This window comes from Rhinatrema bivittatum, chromosome 7 (assembly GCF_901001135.1).
Source record: "Rhinatrema bivittatum chromosome 7, aRhiBiv1.1, whole genome shotgun sequence".
Lineage (NCBI taxonomy): Eukaryota > Metazoa > Chordata > Amphibia > Gymnophiona > Rhinatrematidae > Rhinatrema > Rhinatrema bivittatum.
The window spans coordinates 116401780-116422355 of NC_042621.1; the positions used below are offsets into that span (position 1 = coordinate 116401780).

General features: G+C 45.8%; 1 protein-coding gene across 1 annotated transcript in view; it reads left to right on the top strand.

Moving 5' to 3' along the window:
• The window catches only part of SEC24C (SEC24 homolog C, COPII coat complex component), a 241340-nt gene that overhangs the window by 129077 nt on the left and 91687 nt on the right, over positions 1-20576 (top strand). The window contains 1 exon segment of the mRNA XM_029608970.1: positions 8611-8749. Coding sequence (XP_029464830.1) covers positions 8611-8749 — 139 coding nt within the window.

Sequence of the window (20576 nt, forward strand, 5' to 3'; positions counted from 1 at the left end):
TGAATAAGGAGCTTGTTTACGAGGCCAGCCATTAACATAGTTGTGACTTGGGTTCTCTTGCTGGTTGAGAGATGGAGGAGAAATCTGTTGCATAAGGAATTTTGATTTTTCCTGTAGTTGCTCTTCCTGAAGTTCATGATATTCTTGTCGGTTCAGTGTGCTGCGGCAGTCAAAAAAGCAAACAGAATGTTGGGAATTATTAGAAAGGGAATGGTGAATAAAACAGAAAATGTCATAATGCCTCTGTATCGCTCCATGGTGAGACCGCACCTTGAATACTGTGTACAATTCTGGTCGCCGCATCTCAAAAAAGATATAGTTGCGATGGAGAAGGTACAGAGAAGGGCAACCAAAATAATAAGGGGAATGGAACAGCTCCCCTATGAGGAAAGATTAAAGAGGTTAGGACTTTTCAGCTTGGAGAAGAGATGGCTGAGGGGGGATATGATAGAGGTGTTTAAAATTATGAGAGGTCTAGAACTGGTAGATGTGAATCGGTTATTTACTCTTTCGGATAATAGACTAGGGGGCACTCCATGAAGTTAGCATGGGGCACATTTAAAACTAATCGGAGAAAGTTCTTTTTTACTCAACGCACAATTAAACTCTGGAATTTGTTGCCAGAGGATGTGGTTAGTGCAGTTAGTATAGCTGTGTTTAAAAAAGGTTTTGATAAGTTCTTGGAGAAGTCCATTACCTGCTATTAAGTTCACTTAGAGAATAGCCACTGCCATTAGCAGTGGTAACATGGAATAGACTTAGTTTTTGGGTACTTGCCAGGTTCTTATGGCCTGGATTGGCCACTGTTGGAAACAGGATGCTGGGCTTGATGGGCCCTTGGTCTGACCCAGTATGGCATGTTCTTATGTTCTTTTGTTCTGTGATGCACCCCATCCCTGCCAGACAGGAGGTTCAAATCTAAGTCTCTTGTATCAGTATTATGGCTAAACCAGATGGTTTGCCCAAAATATCACTTTTGCAAATATTTAAAATGCACACTATTTTGTCCTTTTAAAAAGTAAATTAAATCTTTTCTTAAATATCAGTTTTCAGTATAATTTTTATGCTCATTTCCTCTTGTTTTCTACTTTTCATTTGTGTACTTACTAGAAAGCACAAATTATTAGAGCAGTAAATATGTGATGCTCTGATGGACATGCATGTTATAGTGAAAATGTATAAAGTGAATGATGTTACGGGGATCAAAAATGGATTTTAAAATGTGCAGATTTTGCGTATTACATCTAGACCAATTTGCAATCTTTGAAGGGTATGTCGTGTTCAGATTTAGTCTATTTCCCATCTCCTTTGTTCCCTGCTGCCAGCAGAAAGTAGTCAAGCTTAGAGGTGCCATTGGGATGAACTCATTGTGATGCCATGATTGTTTTGTGGGGTGGAGAAGTGTAAGCTTCCCTCCACAGGCAACTGATAGCTGAGCCTGCAGTCATGCAGCTGCTCTGAGGAATTGGAGCCTGTAAATGAAACTGGTAGTATTGTACTGTGCACATAGGAGGGAAGAGAGAGTTGTTCTGCCAGAGCTCAAATGTTAAGACTCTGCACCTGCTAGAGAGTCTGAGCAGAGAGCAGTGTTCTAAACATAAAACCAGCATCACTTTTTTTGGGATTCTCTCAGCTCCATGGTGTGATAAGTGGGGGGATTGTAGATTTGAGGGGCTGAGGATCAAGTACCTTTTTTGGGGTCTAGTCTTGGTACAGGAAGAGTGGGTAATTTGTGTTATTTTCTCTTGCATTTAACTAAATGGGAGAGTGTTGTGAGGAAGCAAAATGCATCTGAGTCTGTCATTTATTGGCTTAATGGATTAGATTACAGTGCTGATGGCAAGAGAGGTGTAGAGCATGATTGCTTTCCATTAGTATTTGCTTGCAGTCATGGATACTGGCTGTGATGTATAAAGGAAGATGGTCTGACACACAATAGGACAAGAGCAATGGGAAGCCTCTTTTACTAGAATTAAAGTAAGTGTGTGGTCACCAAATTATTTTTTTTCAGCTAATCTGAACTTTAAGAAAAAAGTGTTATAGTACTGCTATAAAAAGATTTTAAGAAGAAAAAAAAAAGTTTTCTTTTTTTTTAATCTGACTCACTTTCCTTGACACCTAAGTTTCCAGTTTAGATGGAATATGCTCCGTTCTCTGAGGACAAGCAGGATGGCAATCCTCACACATGGGTGACCTCATTTGATGGAGCCTAGCATGGAAAACTTATGTCAAAAATTCTAGAGCTTTGTGTCTCTCTGGGGCATGCTCGTGCATGCCTATACCACACATCCGTACAGGGTCCCTTCAGTGTTTCATTTTCTGCGAATCCCTCTCATCATGGTTTTGTGCCTCGCGCTCCTGTTCTGGGCTTTTGGAAGTTTTTTGTTAGAATCGCAGCATCATTCATTGTGGTTCCCATGGTTTTCTTCCTTGTTTTCCCTAGGTAAGATTTTTCAAATGTTTCTTTGTCTTCATTAGATTCCCTTAATTGCATTACAGTGGTGTGTAATCTGTGCTCGCTGGCCATTGAGCCACCATCACCATAGAGTTTGATTTTTGCCTCACTTTTGTTTTGGCTGAGCATGAATAGTGGGTTCCAGTCATACTTCCAGTGTGCGAGGATTATATGTTACAGACCCCCATGATAGATGTATACTGTATTTGCAGGTTTGATTTCCGCGAATGTTGCAAATATGCAATCATGACTCTGAAAGGGCACCAGTCCTGACTGGAGCTCATGGAGAAGCAGTTTGGGCACTAGAAGATAGATAATCGACATCAAAGGACCTCTGAGCTGCATCAGGAGGACAGTCTGTTCCCTTACTGCCATCAGCTGATAGGGAACCTGGAGGCAGACCTTCATCTGACTCTTCCGGATTGGCGGCAGGTTCTGCCTCTTTGATACCAGCATTAAGGAGTTCCAATGCTGGGCATCGAGGGAATCCAAAGAAGCATCAGTCTCAATTGGTGCCCAATGCTGAGAGCAAGGACGGTCTGGCATATGCCAAGAATTCCCCTAAGCGATCCTGTGGTGAGCTCATCTAAGCAGGCTATGGATTCACAACAGCTTCCACTGTTCCAGGTGTCAGCCCAACTTCTCAGTTCCTAGAAGGATGTGGTCACCCCTCATGCCTCTCATTTGGTACTGGCATCAGCAGTTGTCAAGGAGGAGTTGGATAAAAAGATTAACAAACATTGGAGAAAGTGTTACAGGGCCTTTGTGCCCACGGCTTCATTACTCTTCAAGAATCTGCTCAATTCCTTTTGATTCCCGCTCCAATGCTGATACCTGGAGGAATATCTGAGTCAGTGATGGTTGCCCTACCGATGATTTCCAGCTCCTCTAAGTAGGAAGTTTCCCCATACTGTCTAAGCTCCTTGGGATCCTGGCCAAAACTGCCAAGAGCACTGGTCTTTGAGAATTTGGCTGATGATTGAGCATGGAAGGATCACCACTGGCAGACCAGAGTGAGTCTGACTCTGAATATTCTTCAGGGTGTGTCTATGACTCTGCAAATGCTTCTGAAGAGATGTCAATTCCTTTCCTCTACCAGTGAGAAGGAAGACCATCTTGATCTCCCCCTCACAAGTTTTGTTAGGAAAATGGCTAGGCCATTCCATTTACGTTGCAGATGGAAGATGAGTCCAGGAGTAAGATGCTTGATATTCTCTGTGGTTCCTGTCAACAAGAAGGCAGATGCAGTTTATCTCGTCCAAAAAGCTTCCACCTTCAAGGAGAGACAGTTGCTACACCAGTCTGTGATAGTTGAATCCTCTCTCAAAAAGACCAAGAGGTCCAGAACTCATTCCTTTGTGCCCCCGGAGAAGGAGTCTAGAACCCTTGATGCCCTTGGGAGGAAAGTTTTATCATGATGCTATTTTCAACCCCTGCATAGCGTCCTACCAGCACTTTTTATGGTCAGCATATGTGGGATGTGCTGAAGCAAATGCAGAGGGTGGCGAAGCAGCTTCCTCTAAAAGCAGCAAGGCGCCCACCAGTCACTGAGGGACAAAAAGTTAGTGTGTGGAAACCACATGGTTCGTTTGATGTTTTCAAGACTGCATTGAGAGTCTTAGTTTTAAGGATTAGAACCCGCAGACTCACCTGAGTGTGGGCTTTAGATCTCCAGAAGTGCAGGATAGACTTGCTCATATCCTTCAATCAATCTTCAGAGTTAAGAGTGAAAGATGTGGTAGCAGAGATCACTGCATAGCGGTCCAGCAGCTTTCCACTGACACTCAAGACTGGCCTCCTTCAGGAGGTATGCAAGAACTGGGCAGAAGAGGCACTTTTCCAGCTGAGAAGGCTGCCCCCCTCAGCCCTTCCAAGGTAGCACAGGGTACCTAAAACCCCAGACAGCAACCAAGTCAACACCTGAGAATAGGGTTTTGACTGGGTCGCAGAGAACATAGCCAGTATCTTGGTAACTGTGCTGGAGAGCCTTCCAGTTGGAGGAAGCTTGCAGTTTTATAAACCACAGCATAATCAGAAAAGGGTACAAATTAAACCTATTGGGTCTCCTGCCAAATCAGCCCCTGGATCCCAGTTGAGGTCACTTGCTGCATCAGGAACTGATTTGTATGGCCAATGCTGTCGAGCCTGTTCCACCAAGGCAGAAAAAGCAGGGATTTTACTCCAAGTATTTCCTGATTCCAGAGAAAATAGGGGGGACTACATCCCATCCTAGTCCTAAGGGACTTGAACAAATTCGTCAAAAGAGAAAAAGTTCAAAATGGCTTCCTTGGACACCTTAATCCTCTTTCTTCAAAAAGGGGTCTAGCTGTGCTCTCTCGAATAAAGAATGCTTACAATCACACAGAGATTTTTCCCTAGTCACAGGAAATATATCATTCATAGCGGGAGACTGTTCCCTCCAGTATCGCATTCTGCCTTTTGGGCTAGCATCTGCCCCACATGTTTTCATAAAATACCTGGCCATGGTGGTGGTGCACTTACACAAATTGAGGGTGCACTTGTATCCATATCTGGATAATTGTCTTGAGCAGGAGCCGAGGAATTGATGCGTATGACCATCCAGATGTTGGAGTTACTAGGGTTTGTTGTCAACTATCCCAAGTCTCGTTTCAGCCCATCACCTCGGAGTTTATCAGAGCTTTGTTAGAAATGTTTTGTGGCCTTCCTTCCACAACAAAGGGTTGTCGCCTTCATGTCTACAGCAGGAGAGATGCAAAAGTATAGGACTTGTTAAGGCTGTTAGGCCTAATTTCGCTTCTATGGCACGTTTCCACATGAGAACCCAATGGATCTTGAAGTCTCAATGGCTGCAAGCAACTCGAGACCTCTGAGACTGCATCCAGATCACAAGATTGCTCGGGGACTCCCTGTCCTGGAGATGGAACAATTCCAATTGGATTGGGGAATCCTTTTTCAGCTTTCTTCAGTACAGATTTTCTTCATGACAGATGTGTCCAGCATAAATTGGAGAGCTCATGTAGATGATCTCTGCATTATGGTACTGTTGTCAGTTCAGGAAACAACTCATCAGATTTCCTGGAAACTTCGGGCAGTCTGGTACACTCTAAAGGCTTTCAGGTATTGGCTATACAATAGTTATCCTTGTCCAGATGGACAACCAAGTTGCAATGGCCTACATCAGCAAGCAGGGAGGTATGGGATCATATCTCCTGTGTCAGGAGGCTGTCTCAGAGGATGTGGAGAATGACCTTGTGAATAGACTGAGCCAGATCTTGGAACCCCAAGAGTGGTCCCTGAACCAAGGGGGTAGTGAGTCAGACATTCCACCACTGGGGCACACTGGTGGTGGATCTGTTTGCATCCCTTTGAAACAGGAAGGTCCCACTTTTTTGTTCCTGAAAATGAGCACATTGCAAACTAGCTTCAAACCTCGCCCTGAATCAGGGCATGGAGTATGGGAGAGGTGTATGCATATCTTCCAGCTCCACTAGTGGCAAAATCTCTTGGAGCTCAAAGAAGACAGAGGAACCATGATTCTCATAGGCTCCTTTGACAAAGACATCTGGTTCCTGCTCCTTCGAGAGCTATGTGTCAGGGAGCTTGTCAGATCTCATAACTCAGGATCAGAGCAGGCTAAGCCATCCCAACATCAAGTCCATGGTGAGCAACTCACCACTTGGATATTGAGAAGTTAATTTTGCAACCTCTTGTTTTAGTCTACTGGAAGGATTCCACTAGGAGATGTGTGGTGGAGCAAAAGACCCTAGATCCTCTCTCCTCTTCTACACAAAAACTGCTTGATTACCGTCTACTGTCTTACTCTGTAAGAGTTAACCTTAGTGCTATTGATACCTCCCATCACCATGTAGAAGGTAAGCTTATCTGTGTGCAGCCTTTATTTGTCCGGTTTATGCAGGGCCTGCTTTATTTGAAGCCTCCCGTCAGGCCTCCTGCTGAGTCTTGAGATCTTAACATAGTTCTGTCCCAGATGAGAAAGCTCCCTTTAAGCCACTGCACTCCTGTGACCCCACAGTACCAGACCTGGAAAGTTGTGTTTTTGGTGGTGGTCACTTGGGTGCACAGGGTCGGTGAGCTCCAGGTTCTAGTAACTTATTTGCCTTATACCAAATTTTATTATACTTGGGTGGTCTTATACACACATCATAAGTTTCTGCCTAAGGTGGTGTCAGAATTCCATCTTAACCAATCAATCGTTCTTACATTTTTTACCAGGCCACATGTCCACCAAGGTGAACAATCATTGTACAGTTTGCACTGCAAGAGAGCCTTGGCCGCCTACCCAGAGCGGACTGAATCCCATAGAAAATCCACCCAACTTTCCGTTTCTTTTTAGACAAACGGACTGGGGATTTCAATTGCAAAAAGACTGTACCTAATTGGCTAGCAGATTGTATCTCCTATTATGCCCAGGCAGATCTGAGTCTGGTGGACTGTCAAGGCTTATTTTGTCCGAGGCATGACAGCGTTGGTGGCTCACTTGCGATCAATCCCCATGAAGGAGATTTGTAAGACTGCAACATGGATTTCTGTCCACTCATTCTCATCTCTCTACTGTTTGGTTGGTGCAGTAGTAGGTTTAACCAGTATGCTCTCTGGAACTTGTTTGAGGTGTAGAACCCAACTCTTTTCCCTTCTAGTCACATTTTTGTTCTAGGCTGTCCCTCATAGGTTAAGTATAAAAATGGAAAAAAAGTTTGTTGCCAAAAGTACTGTTGTGCCCGTTGGCACTTGTTGTTTTCCCCTTTTTCCCTTGGGGGCAACCTGTAGCCAGGGATTCCCCAACTGTGAGGACTGCCATCCTGCTTGTCCTTGGAGAAACAGTTGTTTACCTGTTATAGGTGTTCTCAGAGGACAGCAGGATGTCAATCCTCATGAAACATGCCCACCTCCACCCCTTGGAGTTGGTTTTACTGTACATATTTTTAATTGCTAAATATGAGATTAAAGTGACCCCATGTATATGTGAAATGTAATGGCAAGTGTGGGCATGATCAGTGAAGTACAATCAAAGGTCTAGGAATTTTGACCCAAGTTTTCCATGTCAGTCTCCCCCCCACACACACACCCAAGTGATCAAAAATAAAAGTAGCAGGACACAGTGATCAGCGTGCACCTCCTTCACCCCCATCCCTACTGAAGTTTACAAAATGTGCTCTGTGGCTGAGCCCTTCCCCCCCCCTGCCCTTCTTCAAAAAAGTGGGACGACACCTCGCCCTCTCCCCAAGTTCCAGAAGTATCCTTGTACCTCTGCAGGAAAAGCAGCTTTTACCTTCTCCTACGGGATGAATAAGCAGCAGTGTAGCTAACAGGTATCAGCATGTTGATGTTCACTTATTCACGTCGCCTAAGCCAGTACTGGTCAGCTTCACTGACAGCTATTCAGAACCAAGCGGGTACAGGAATACTTTTGGGGCTTAGGGGGATGGCGCCCTCCTTTTTTTTTTTTTTTTTTTGGAGAACGCAAATGGGGGGGGGGGAATTGGTTGTGAGGCATCTTTTTTTTTTTTTTTTTTTTTTTTAAATTGTGGGAGGGGCCTCAGGCTGCTATGGCCCACCTTTTTTTTTTTTTTTTTTTTTGTTGTTTTGGTGGGGGTGGGTCACTATGGCTCATTTTGTTTTAAATAAAATATTCAGTAAGCCAGAGAGCAGCAAAGTTCCCCAGGTAACTTTATCTGGGTATCTGTAGCCAAGTGAATTCAGTGGGAGACGCTTCCTGGTGAATATTTTTGGATAAAGTTATCTGGATAACTTTACCTGGATAATTTTGCTTGCTGAATTATTGAATATGGATCTATTAATAGATACTAATGCTGTAGGCTAGGTGGCCTCTGTCAAAGAAGAGGGAAATTATTTTTCTTTGTCTGCTGACAGTACTACTCTCAGATATAGAGAATTAACTTTAAAAGAAACGCACATGACTGTGAAGGTTTAAAAATGTTTAAAAACTGCCACGTTAGCAGCAAGATAGATCTGGCTTGTGCCATTGACTACTTCTCAAGGCCCCTGTATGATGTTGTGAGTCAGAGGCAGTGGTAGCATTGCAGTAGGAGGTGAGCAGATTAGTCTTTATCTGCCCATCCCATGCAACTCTGTGCTGTTACAGTACGAGGCTCATTTCTGCTGGTTGATGTCCCTTTTGTTCCCTCCTAAAGGTTCCGCCATATGTGGTAGACCATGGAGAAACGGGACCCGTACGCTGCAATAGATGCAAAGCTTACATGTGCCCTTTTATGCAGTTTATCGAAGGTGGAAGAAGATTCCAGTGCTGCTTCTGCAGCTGTGTCACAGAAGGTAAGCTAAATAAAAACAAAACAAAAAAGTCTCCAGAGTCCCTCTACCAACATTTCCCTGTAGTTCATAATCCATATAGCTATTCATGTTTCATTATATATATATATATATATATATCTAACTAGATAAACGACGCTTGACCGACGTGCCGCAAATGCGCAGTAGAGAGCAGCTCTACTGCGCATGTGCGGGCGAGCACGTCAGTCTTAGGAAAAAAAAAACATGGTGGCGGGCGGCGGCGGTAGCGGCGGTGGCGGGCGGCAGCGGCCAGTAGCGAGGGAGGGAGGAGAGAGAGAGAGGGAGGGACGGACTGAGTGGGAGGGACGGAGAGAGAGAGTGGGAGGGAGTGACTGAGTGGGAGGGAGTGACTGAGTGGGAGGGAGTGACTGAGTGGGGGGGAGGGAGGGAGGAGTGGGTGAGTGTGTGGGAGGGAGGTAGGGGGTGGGGAAGAGTGAGGGGAGAGGGAGAATGAGGGAGAGGTGAGAGTCAGGGATGTAAGGGGGAGAGGGATGTAAGGGGGAGAGGGAGCTTAACGGCTTGTATATATATATACAAGCCGTTAAGCCCGTTAAAACGGGCTACATTAACATTTTTTTTTATCATTTATTTATTTATTTATTTAAGGTTTTTATATACCGGCAATCATGAGAACATATCTTGCTGGTTTACATGAACGGGAGTGCATTAAATACATCAAACTAGAACTGAGGTGACCGAAGGTACAGTTACAATTAACAAGGGTAGCAAAACTTGGTGAAGAGGAAGAAATAGGAAAGAATAAAATGGTTAAACGATATACAAGTCAAATTACAAGTTATGTGCAAATGCATGATTAATGGCTGAATGTTTTAGAGGAGTCCTTGGATTGTGTCCTTGGATTGTGTCATTAAATTGTGTCTGGGAAAGCTTGCTTGAATAACCAAGTCTTAAGTCTTTTCCTAAAAGTTAGGAGGCAGGGTTCTAGTCTGAGATCTGTGGGTAAGGAATTCCACAGAAGGGGGCCAGCTGTAGAGGTGGCGCGATCTCTTAGGGTAATGTGTCTAGTCGTTTTCGCAGGGGGAACTTGGAGTGTGCCTCTATAAACATCTCTGGTAGGTCTTGTCGAGTTGTATACTTGGAGAGGGAATTGAAGATCGAGGGAAGTGCATTGATGTATAGTTTTGAAAATGATACATATGGCTTTGTACATGATACGGAAGTATACGGGTAGCCAATGTAGCTCTTTCAGGATGGGTGATATGTGGTCTCTTTTTCTTGTGCCTGTTAGTAGTCGGGCTGCTGAATTTTGCACCATCTGTAATGGTTTGGAATAGGAAGAAGGCAGACCTAGCAATAGGGAATTGCAATAGTCTAATTTTGAAAAAATGACTGCCTGGATGATCGTTCTGAAGTCTTGAGCATGGAAGAGAGGTCTTATCCTTTTCAAAACCTGGAGTTTAAAGAAGCAGTCTTTGGTTGTTTTGTTGATGTGTGCCTTGAAGTTTAGCCGGTTGTCCAATAACACTCCTAAGTCTCTAACTTGTGTTAGAGACTTAGGAGTGTTATTGGTAGGAAGAGCAATGTTAGGTGTATTGTTCTCAGGAGAGATGAGTAGGATTTCTGTCTTGGAGGAATTTAAGATGAGGTGAAGGCTGTTGAGTAGTTGTTTGATTTTTTGGTGGCATGATTCCCAGTAGTCAAGAGTTTTAGAGTATGAGTCTTTGATGGGGATGATGATTTGAATATCATCTGCGTATAGGAAGTACTTTAGATTGAGGTCAGTGAGAAGTTGGCAGAGAGGAAGCAGGTAAATATTGAATAGAGTCGGAGATAATGAAGAACCTTGTGGGACTCCTATGGCCGAGTCAAATCTTGAGGATTCCTTGTTTTGGAGTTTAACTTTGTAGCCTCTGTTATTGAGAGAGGTTTTGAACCAAGATAGGACGGTGCCGCAGATTCCTATGGACGACAACTGGTTTAGGAGGATGGCGTGGTTGACAGTGTCGAACGCTGCGGATAGGTCTAACAAGATCAATAGGAAAGAGTTTCCTTTGTCAAGGCCCAGTAAGATATGGTCTGTCAGCGAGGTGAGGAGGGATTCTGTGCCTCGATTTTTTCGGAAGCCGTGTTGTGGGGTGAAGAGAAGAGTGTTGTCTTCGATGAAATCTGAGAGTTGAGAGTTCACTAGTTTTTCCATGATCTTGGCGATGAATGGGAGGTTAGCTATGGGGCGGAAATTGTTAGGGTCCTTCGGGTCTAGGTTAGGTTTCTTTAGGAGCGGTGAGATTGAGGCCATTTTGAGATCATCTGGGAAGGTTCCTTGGGCTAGAGAGCAGTTGATGATATTTTTCAATGAGGTGGCTATTGTGTCTGGAACAGATAGAAGTAGTTTGGAGGGGATGTGGTCTGCAGGATGAGACGAAGGTTTCATTCTTCTCAGGATGGTTTGTATTTCCGTGGAAGAGACGGGTTCAAAGGTGTTTAAGCTGACGTTTTTGTGGGCAGGTTGTTGATATGTCTGGAGGTCGGCTGTATTGGAAGGCAGTTGTGTTAGGAGATTGGTGATTTTATCTTGGAAAAACTGAGCGAGTTCTTCCGCTTTGGGTTGTGCCATGTTGCCGGGGATTTCTCGCGGAATGGTTTGAGTGAGGCTGGAGACATAAGCGAAGAGGGCTTTGGCGTCAAAGACCAGGTTGTGAATCTTAGAAGCATAATAGTCTTTTTTTGATTTTGAAGTGAGGGATTTGTACTGGTATAGTGTGGATTTGTATGAAAAGATGGTGATGTCACAAGGGGTTTGCGCCAAGTCGCTTCTTTTTTCTTAAACTTTGTTTTAGTTTTCTGAGTTCATTAGTGAACCAAGGTTGTCTGTTGGATGCATTGGTGTGAGATTTTTTTGTAGTTGAAGGACAGAGCTTGTTGGCTATGTTTTCTGTTATGTTGTTCCAGGAGCGAATGGCAGTGTTCGGGTCGGTGAGGTCTAATAGGGGGAGCTGTGAGACCAATTGGTTGTTAAGGTCTTCTGGTGAGCATCGCCTCTTGTAGTGGAATGAAGGAGAGGGGATGTAGGGAGTGTTGGATTTTTTCAGCGTGAATGAAGTAGAGATGAGAGTGTGGTCTGACCATGGAACCTTTTTGTTCTTCAGATTGGATGTAGTCGTAATGCCTTGTTGACGAAAATCAAGTCCAGAGTGTGACCCGCTTTGTGTGTGGGTTCGTTGACTAGTTGTTGGAATCCCATAGCAGACAGGGCTGTGATGAGTGTTACGCAGCTGTTAGATGGTGAGGGATTGTCTATGTGCAGATTGAAATCTCCTAAAATGATTGCTGGAGTATCCAGGTTGATGAGCATGGTGGTGATTTCAAGGATGGGGGAGACATGGATTCTAGGAGTCCCGGGGGTGCGTAGACAAGAAGGATTTGAAGATGTTGTGAGGTGAAGAAGCCGACTTCCAGTTTAGAGTTAGAGCTGAAAGGATGTTGGGAGAAGTTGAGGCTTTTTTTGGTAGCCAGAAGGATACCACCTCCTCTTTTTTTCAGTCTCGGGAGTGAAAAGAAATCATAGGTTTGTGTAGGTAGTTGGTTTATTAAAGCTGTATCTGAGGGCTTAAGCCATGTTTCGGTAACTGCACAGATATCTGGCTTGGCGTCGGTGAGATAATCATTGAAAATTAGGGATTTCTTCGTTAGAGATTGTGCATTGAAAAGAGAGAGTGAGAAGAGGGAGAGGCCTAGAAGCTGGGTGATTGGTGTAATCAAGATAGGGGTGAGGGTTTTTAAGTTATTGTGAAGGGCTCGTCTGGTAGATGTTCTTTTAGGTAGGAGGCGGTATTGTAGAGTTGGTATTGGAAGAGCAAGAGACATTGTGGATGGTTAGCTGGCTGGCGCAGAGTGTAGGCGGAAGGCAGATGGGAGGATAGGCTGGGATTAGGAGATAAATAATTGGTTGGTTAGTGCTCTGGAAGAACGCTGGAAGGTTGCTTGCTGAATGGGCGCAGACTGGTTGCTTGCTGAATGGGCGCAGACTGGTTGGTTGCTGAATGGGTGCAGACTGGTTGCTTGCTGAGAGGGCGCAGACTGGTTGCTTGCTGAGAGGGCGCAGACTGGATGCTTGCTGAGAGGGTGCAGACTGGATGCTTGCTGAGAGGGTGCAGACTGGATGCTTGCTGAGTGCTTGCTGAGAGGGTGCAGGATGGTTGCTTGCTGAGAGGGCGCAGACTGGTTGCTTGCTGAGTGCTTGCTGAGAGGGCGCAGACTGGTTGCTTGCTGAGAGGGCGCAGACTGGTTGCTTGCTGAGTGCTTGCTGAGAGGGCGCAGGATGGTTGATTACTTAGAGGGCGCTATATGGGCGCTGGATGGTTGCTTGGCGGAAGAGAGCTGGAAGGACGTGAGCATGTTGGATGCTGGTTGAGCTCTAGTGCGGTATTGGTGTGAAAACTGCTCGGGGAAGCGAGGGTCGAAACGAAGGGGCAAAACAAAGGGACAGGCCCCTTTGTCGTGCTCCTTCGTGCGCGCGACGCCAGGGAGAATGGTGGTTTAAATACCCCGCCGGTCGCACCTGTGACGTCACCGCCGCGACGTTTTTTGTGGGCGGTTCGGGGCGAAGGCTCGCGGCTCGGCTCGGGGCGTACTGGCAGCGTGGGCTCGTGGTCCGGGTCGAGGCCGGCTGGAGGCGAGGGTTCGCGGCTCCGATCAAGGCCGGCTGGAGGCGGAGGATCGCGGCCTTTCAGGTAAGTAAGCAGCTGGAGAGAAGGGCCGGCGATCGGCGAGGGAGCCCGATCGGGGTGAGCGGAACAGGAGGATCATTTCCTTCCCCCTCATTCTCCCTCCCACCTCCACCACTCTCTCCCCTCAGTCACTCCTCTCTCTCCCCCCCTCCCTCCTCCCCTCAGTCACTCCCCCCTCCTCCCTCCCTCAGTCACTCCTATCTCCCCCTCCCCCAGTCACTCCCCTCAGTCACTCCCCCCTCCTCCCCTCAGTCACTCCCCCCTCCCCTCCCTCCTCCCCTGAGTCACTCCTCCCTCCCCCCTCCCCTCAGTCACTCCCCCCTCCCCTCAGTCACTCCCCCCTCCCCTCAGTCAGTCACTCCCCCCTCCCTCCCTCCTCCCCTGAGCCACTCCTCTCTCCCCCCTCCCCTGAGTCAACTCTCTCTCCCCCCTCCCTCCTCCCCTCAGTCCCTCCCCCCTTCCCCTCCTCCTCTCTCCCCCCAGTCACTCCTCTCTCCCTCCTCCCTTCAGTCGATCTCCGCCGAAGACCCGGAGCGGCGGCGGCATGTGCGCGAGGGAGGGACAGACTTCCTGGAAGTCTGTCCCTCCCTCGCCCGCATGCCGCCGCCGCTCCGGGTCTTCGGGCCGCCGCTCCGGGCCGCCGCTGCTCCTGCCCGGGTCTTCGGGCCGGGGCCGCCGCTCCGGGTCTTCGGGCCGCCGCTCCTGCCGCTCCGGGGCTTCGGGCCGGTGCCGCCGCCGCTCCGGGTCTTCGGGCCGCCGCTCCGGGTCTTCGGGCCGGTGCCGCCGCTCCGGGTCTTCGGGCCGCTGCTCCTGCCGCTCCGGGTCTTCGGGCCGCCGCTCCGGGTCTTCGGGCCGCCGCTCCCGCCGCTCCGGGTCTTCGGGCCGCCGCTCCCGCCGCTCCGGGTCTTCGGGCCGCCGCTCCTGCTGCTCCGGGTCTTTGGGCCGCCGCTCCTTCAGCGCCATTTTTATTTTTAAGAGGCACACTGTGACCGACGTGCTCGCATGCGCGGTAGAGCTGCTCTCTACTGCGCATTTGCGGCACGTCGGTCAAGCTTCGTTTATTAGGTAGGATAAGACTTATGTTATTGTATTAGATACTATCGGGCCGATACAGTACAGTGCGCTCTGGTGGAGCGCACTGTTAGCCCAGGTTTGGCCGCGCGTTTTCGACGTGCTAGCTTTACCCCTTATACAGTAAGGGGTAATAGCGCGTCGAAAACACGCGGCCAACCCCCCCCCCCGAAACTAATAGGGCCCTTAACATGCAAATGCATGTTAAGGGCCCTATTAGTTATTCCCGTGCGATCCAGAAAGCGAAATGTGCAACGAAGCAGCACAATTTACTTTCAAAAATTAACGCCTGCCGGCGCCAGGGAAGTGTACAGAAAAGCAGAAAAAACTGCTTTTCTGTACACCCTCCAACTTAATATCATAGCGATATTAAGTCGGAAGCCCCAAAAATTAAAAAAAAAAAAAATTTAAAATCGGCCCGCGGGTCGGAATACGGAAGCTCAATAATGCCGGCGTCCGTTTTCCGAACCTGTGGCTGTCAGCGGGTTTGAGAACCAACACCAGCAAAATTGAGCATCGGCTGTCAAACCCGCTGACAGCCACCGTTCCTGTCAAAAAGGAGGCGCTAGGGATGCACTAGAGTCCCTAGCGCTTTTTTTACTGCAGGCCCTAATTTGCATAGGCCACCCTCCTGAATTGCGCTCGCCGGCTCTCCCGTGCATTTTTCTGTATCGGCCTGTATGTAATCTATGATGTGCTTGCATAATTGACCCCCAGTTTATAGGTGCAGCACTGCCTTTATCAAAATGTAATTGCTTAAATGCAAAACACCCTAAGCGAGGTACAAAATGTAAACTGTGTTGCTGGAATGTTGATTTTTATTGTAATGGAGTAATTATTGTTAATGACTATTCCAGAATAAAAAATTTGGGAAAATAAATGTAACATGCATAATTTAACATTGATGAATAAACTGTCATTGCAATAAATGATTTAAATAATCAAAATGCTAGGTTATTACCAGCTCAGAAATAGGCCTGTTTGAAAAGACAATTTTTTAGCAAGACCTTAAATGTTTTTAAACAAACTGACAAGCCCATTGCCTCTGAAAAAGAGATCCACAATATAGGAGCTGCCACAGAAAAAACACATTTTCTAATTTCAATGAGGTGAGCATGTCTTATTGAAGGGGCATCAAGTAAGCCTCTCTGCGAAGATCTTAAGGATCATGGAGGTCATTAGGTCCTAGAAGAGTCAGAATTGCTTAATTTGAACACCATTATCCCTACTTTATATTCAATGTGCTGCTGAATTGATTGCCACTGTAGATCCATTAAAACTGGAGTAATATACTCTCTAAGACTAATTCCAGATATGACACACGCCACTCATATAGGTACATAGATACGTGTACATGTTCTATATTAGTGTATATATTGTATAAATATTTTCACAATATTGCCTTGCTGGTGTATAATATATATATATAGCACAAACAAAGTGATACATAAATAAAATGAACATGCTGTCAGTACTTTTCATCTAGTGCAGCTGTTCCTCTGCTGAATCGTTTGGTTAAATAGCAGTACAGTATGAGACACTGCCTTCAAAATACCACCCTGCTCTGTCCTCCATCTGTTAGTCTTGGATCTTTCTTTTTGGAGGGTAGTGAGGAGAGAGGGTGTGGTAAACTATTTTATCATTGATATTTAATATAAATAAAATTGTGTAATCTCGAATATGATGGCATCAGAGCAACTTTCATGGTAGAGGATGGGGGAGATACTTGTTGCATAACAGCCATAAAGTGTAAATCTGCCCCTGAAGCTTTTTCATTAATGTTAGGTTGCATCTTTCCTACATTTCTTCCATTCACTTTCTCTACTGTTTATGCCACAGCTGAGGTCAAAAGCATGATAGTAATGTAGAATGCACACCACCTGCACCAAAAAGGGTCTGACCTGGCAATTCAAGTCCCTCACATGGCCAAGGACTAAATAAACTTTTTTTTTGTTTTCTGTTTGTAAATACTGTCACTTTTCCCCAGCAGCTTCCTCCTGATCCTTGTGGAGCTATGGTCACGAGCCTTTATTTACAGTTACTCTGTCCCATTCCTCTCCCCTCCTATCTAGCCCAACCATTCCATCATCAGTCCTGTGGCTGAGAGGCACAGGATGTAGTTCCCTCCAGAGCATGGCACAGGTATGCTTTTAAACAATGACTGAGACTTCCTCTGTCCTCAGAGCTATCGTCCGAATTTTAAATCAGCCACGCGTGCAAATACCGGCACTTAAACGCGTGGCCGGGCCCTGCGCGTGCCACACGTGTAAGCGCTGATACGCGCACAAGTGCTGGGCCCTGAAAAAGGGGCGGGCCAGGGGGGCATGGTCTGGGCAGGGCGGGACAGAGGCCGGCCAGGACAGCGGCCATTAGCCACTGTCCCGGGGAAGCGCGCGCTGGCAGATTACTTCTGCTCCAGAGTAGCAGTAGGTAAGAAAACAAAAAAAAAAAAGTAAATTTCAACAAAGAAATTAGGGGGTGGGGAGGAGAGGGTAGGGAACGGGGGAAGGCCTGATTGCGTCGCCGCGCATAACTTACTAAAATTCACCCCACCAACCATGCGTGCACCGCCCGCACATGCAGATTTTTAAATCCGCCGCACATGTGCGCGCGGCCCACGGATTTTATAACATGCGCGCGCATGTTATAAAATCCGCCAGTCCATGTGCACACGCCGGGAGCCACGCACACCTTTTTTAAATCTACTCCTATGATTGCTGACCCAAGGAGTAGAAATCTTGTCTGAGAGTTAACTGGAAACATAAATCTTATTCTATTTGATTTATGTTCTGCCTTTCAGGCACTTCAAAGCAGCTTACATTCAGGTACTGTACATATGATGACAGATAAGGACTATAAGGTCCATGTAGTCTGCCCAGTTTACTTCCTAGTACAATGCTGTAGTTCCCAGTTGACCCTCGCGTTTTTGCAAGTAGAGCATCCTCTGTGCTGGCACGCTTTCTTGCAGTCCCATTACTACTTTTGCTTCCATCACTTCCCCTGGAAAGCCATTCCATATCCTCCACTCTTTCCGTGAAGAAGAAATGTTTCCAGATTTTACTACTGAATCTGCCCCTTGTAGCCTTATGTCATTCCTTTTTGTTCTAGAACTACCTTTTGGCTAAAAAAAGGTTTGTTTCTTGTGCATTATTTCTACCATTAAGGATTTTAAAATCTCTCTTATCATTTCTCCTATAACTCTCCTCTCCTCTCTAGTCTATAGATATTTAGATCCTTAACCTTTGCACCATTTTCTAGCCCTTTTTTTTGTCTGCCTCTGTCTATATCCTTTAGGAATTAAGGCCTCCAGAGCTGAACTTGCTCTTCCAGGTGAGGTCTCACAAACAATCTATACAGACATTGGTTCCCTTTTTCTCATAGTTATTCATCTCCCTATGTACCCTAGAATTATTCTTGCTTTGGTCACCGCCTTGTCACACAGTTTCACTACCATGATCATCAGATCAAATCACTCCAAGGTCTCTTTCCTGGGCTAGCCCAGTGGCAGAACTGTACATTGCTATGTGGAAGGTGCCCAGTTTGATCTTCCAGTCAAGGCTTTCACTCCCCGGGTTGGCTGGGAGGATGCTGTGGAGGCAGCATTCACAGCTCCCAGGGAGGGAAGGTGTTGCGGTTATTGCTTAAGTGTGACATCTGTGGCTGGATTCAGAGCCCATGGTTGCAAGGTTCTGGAAGAAGTCTTGATGCATGGCCCCTGGCCTAGGAGACCATTGCTGCAATGAGCAGACTGGGTATATTGGGAGAATATAAAATAGGGGAAAATTCCCAGGGTAGTTGCAAATGAAATCTCTGGTTTTGATTTGAGGTGGCAGAAACTGCAGGATTAAAGTGTTTCTTGCTTGGTAGACATCTGTATATCACCCCCGACACTCACCATCACCACCACCACCATGTAATGCCATCCTTAGTCTTCTGTATCCCAATGCATGACCGTGCACTTATTTTGCATTGAAACTTAGCTGCCCAATCAGCCACTTGTTAAACTTTTAGATTTCTCCTCATCCTGTCTATTCCCTCAGGAGTGTCCATGTTTTTCAATCTTAGCATCATTTGTAAAGAAAAATACCTCTTGGTACTAAGATATTAAACAGAACCAGACCTAGGAGAGATCATAAGAACATAAGTTGCTATACCTGGTCAGACTGAGGGTCCATCAAGCCCAGCATCCTGTTTCCAACAGTGGCCAATCCAGGCTACAACTACCTGGCAAGTACCCAAACACTAAGTTGACCATAAAGGCAAAAACTCACAATATAAACTTTTTAAAATATGTCTGAAGCAGAAAGCCTGCAAGGGAGTCAGTTGGACTGTTGGATGATCAAGGGGTTAAAGGACACTTAGTGAAGATAAGGCCATCGCGGAAAAATTAAACTATTTCTTTGCTTCAGTGTTTACTGAAGAGGATGTTGGAGAGAGACCCGTTCTGGAGAAGGTTTTCATGGGTGATTATTCAGATCAACTGAACCAAATCACTGTGAACCTGGAAGATGTGGTAGGCCTGATTGACAAACTGAAGAGTAGTAAATCACCTGGACCAGATGGTATACACCCCAGGGTTCTTTTCTGAAAGAACTAAAAAATGAAATTTCAGAACTATTAGTAAACATTTGTAACCTAAGGGGCATAGAACAGCTGAGGTGGGATACGATAGACATCTACAAAATTATGAAAGGACTTGAACAAGTTAATGTAAATCTGTTATTTACTCTCTCAAATAATAGAAGGACCAGGGGGCACTCCATGAAGTTAGCAAGTAGCTCATTTAAAACAAATTGAAGAAAATTATTTTTCAGTTAGCGCATAGTTAAGCTCTGGAATTCATTGCCAGAGGATGTGGTTACAGCAATTGGTGTAACTGGGTTTAAAAAAGGTTTGGATAAGTTCCTAGAGGATAAGTCCATAAACTGCTATGATGGTAATTAATAAGCAGTAGTAGCTTGTGATCTATCTAATGTTTGGGTACTTGCTAGGTACTTGTGACTTGGATTAGCCACTATTGGAAACAGGATACTGGGCTTGATGGACCCTTGGTCTGACCCAGTATGGCATTTATGTTCTTATGTAGATCCCATGCTACTAATGCCAGAAATAGTAGTGGCTATTCCCTAAGTCAACTCGTTTAATAGTAGTTTAAAAATTCTCCCCTCTCTCCCATATCTTCCAGTACCTCCTCATTACTTCCAGCATTTGGATCACACAGGGAAGCGAGTGGACTATTATGAGATCCCTGAAGCACTCCACTCATCACCCTTATTTCAGTTTATTTGTGAGTTTCCTGTGCAGGAAAGTATCAAAAGCTTTACTGTAATCAAAGTACATCACATGCTCTTGATCTCAAAAGATTACCTTCTTCATCTGAGTCAATCTGCCTCGGAGCCTGCTCTCTGCTGGGGTCAAGTTATTTTTATTATTCTTTTCTTTCGCTTATTATCTATTTATTTTTCCAGCACTATGACTGAGATTCCCTCCTTCCCCAGGGCTGTGGGGGATTGCTGTCCACAAAATTATCCTCACTCTCCTGGCCCAGGGAGCAGGAGACATGCCTGGGAATTGAATCTATCAGACTACTCCCAGTGCATTGATTTTAAATTTGTAGTTTATTTGGTTTTCCTATAACAATCTTCCTCATTGTGGATGCATACCAAGAGTGCATTATAACTCTTGGTATATACATGTTTGCCTTTTGTTGGTTTTCCTTAAGTTTTTACTTAGGGAATAGCCACTGCTATTAATTGCATCAGTAGCATGGGTTCTTCTTAGTGTTTGAATAATTGCCAGGTTCTTGTGGCCTGGTTTTGGCCTCTGTTGGAAACAGGATGCTGGGCTTGATGGACCCTTGGTCTGACCCAGCATGGCATGTTCTTATGTTCCCCCTTTGTCCCAGATGGCATGTGCCTATGGTTTTTGGGACCCTCACCAGTTGGAGGAGTGCCTCTCCTCTGGGCAGTTTCAGCACCACTCATTGAGTGGCAGGGGCAATCTGCGTAGTGACAGCCAGCTTCTCTCGTTTGCTGGGCGCCCTACCTGGT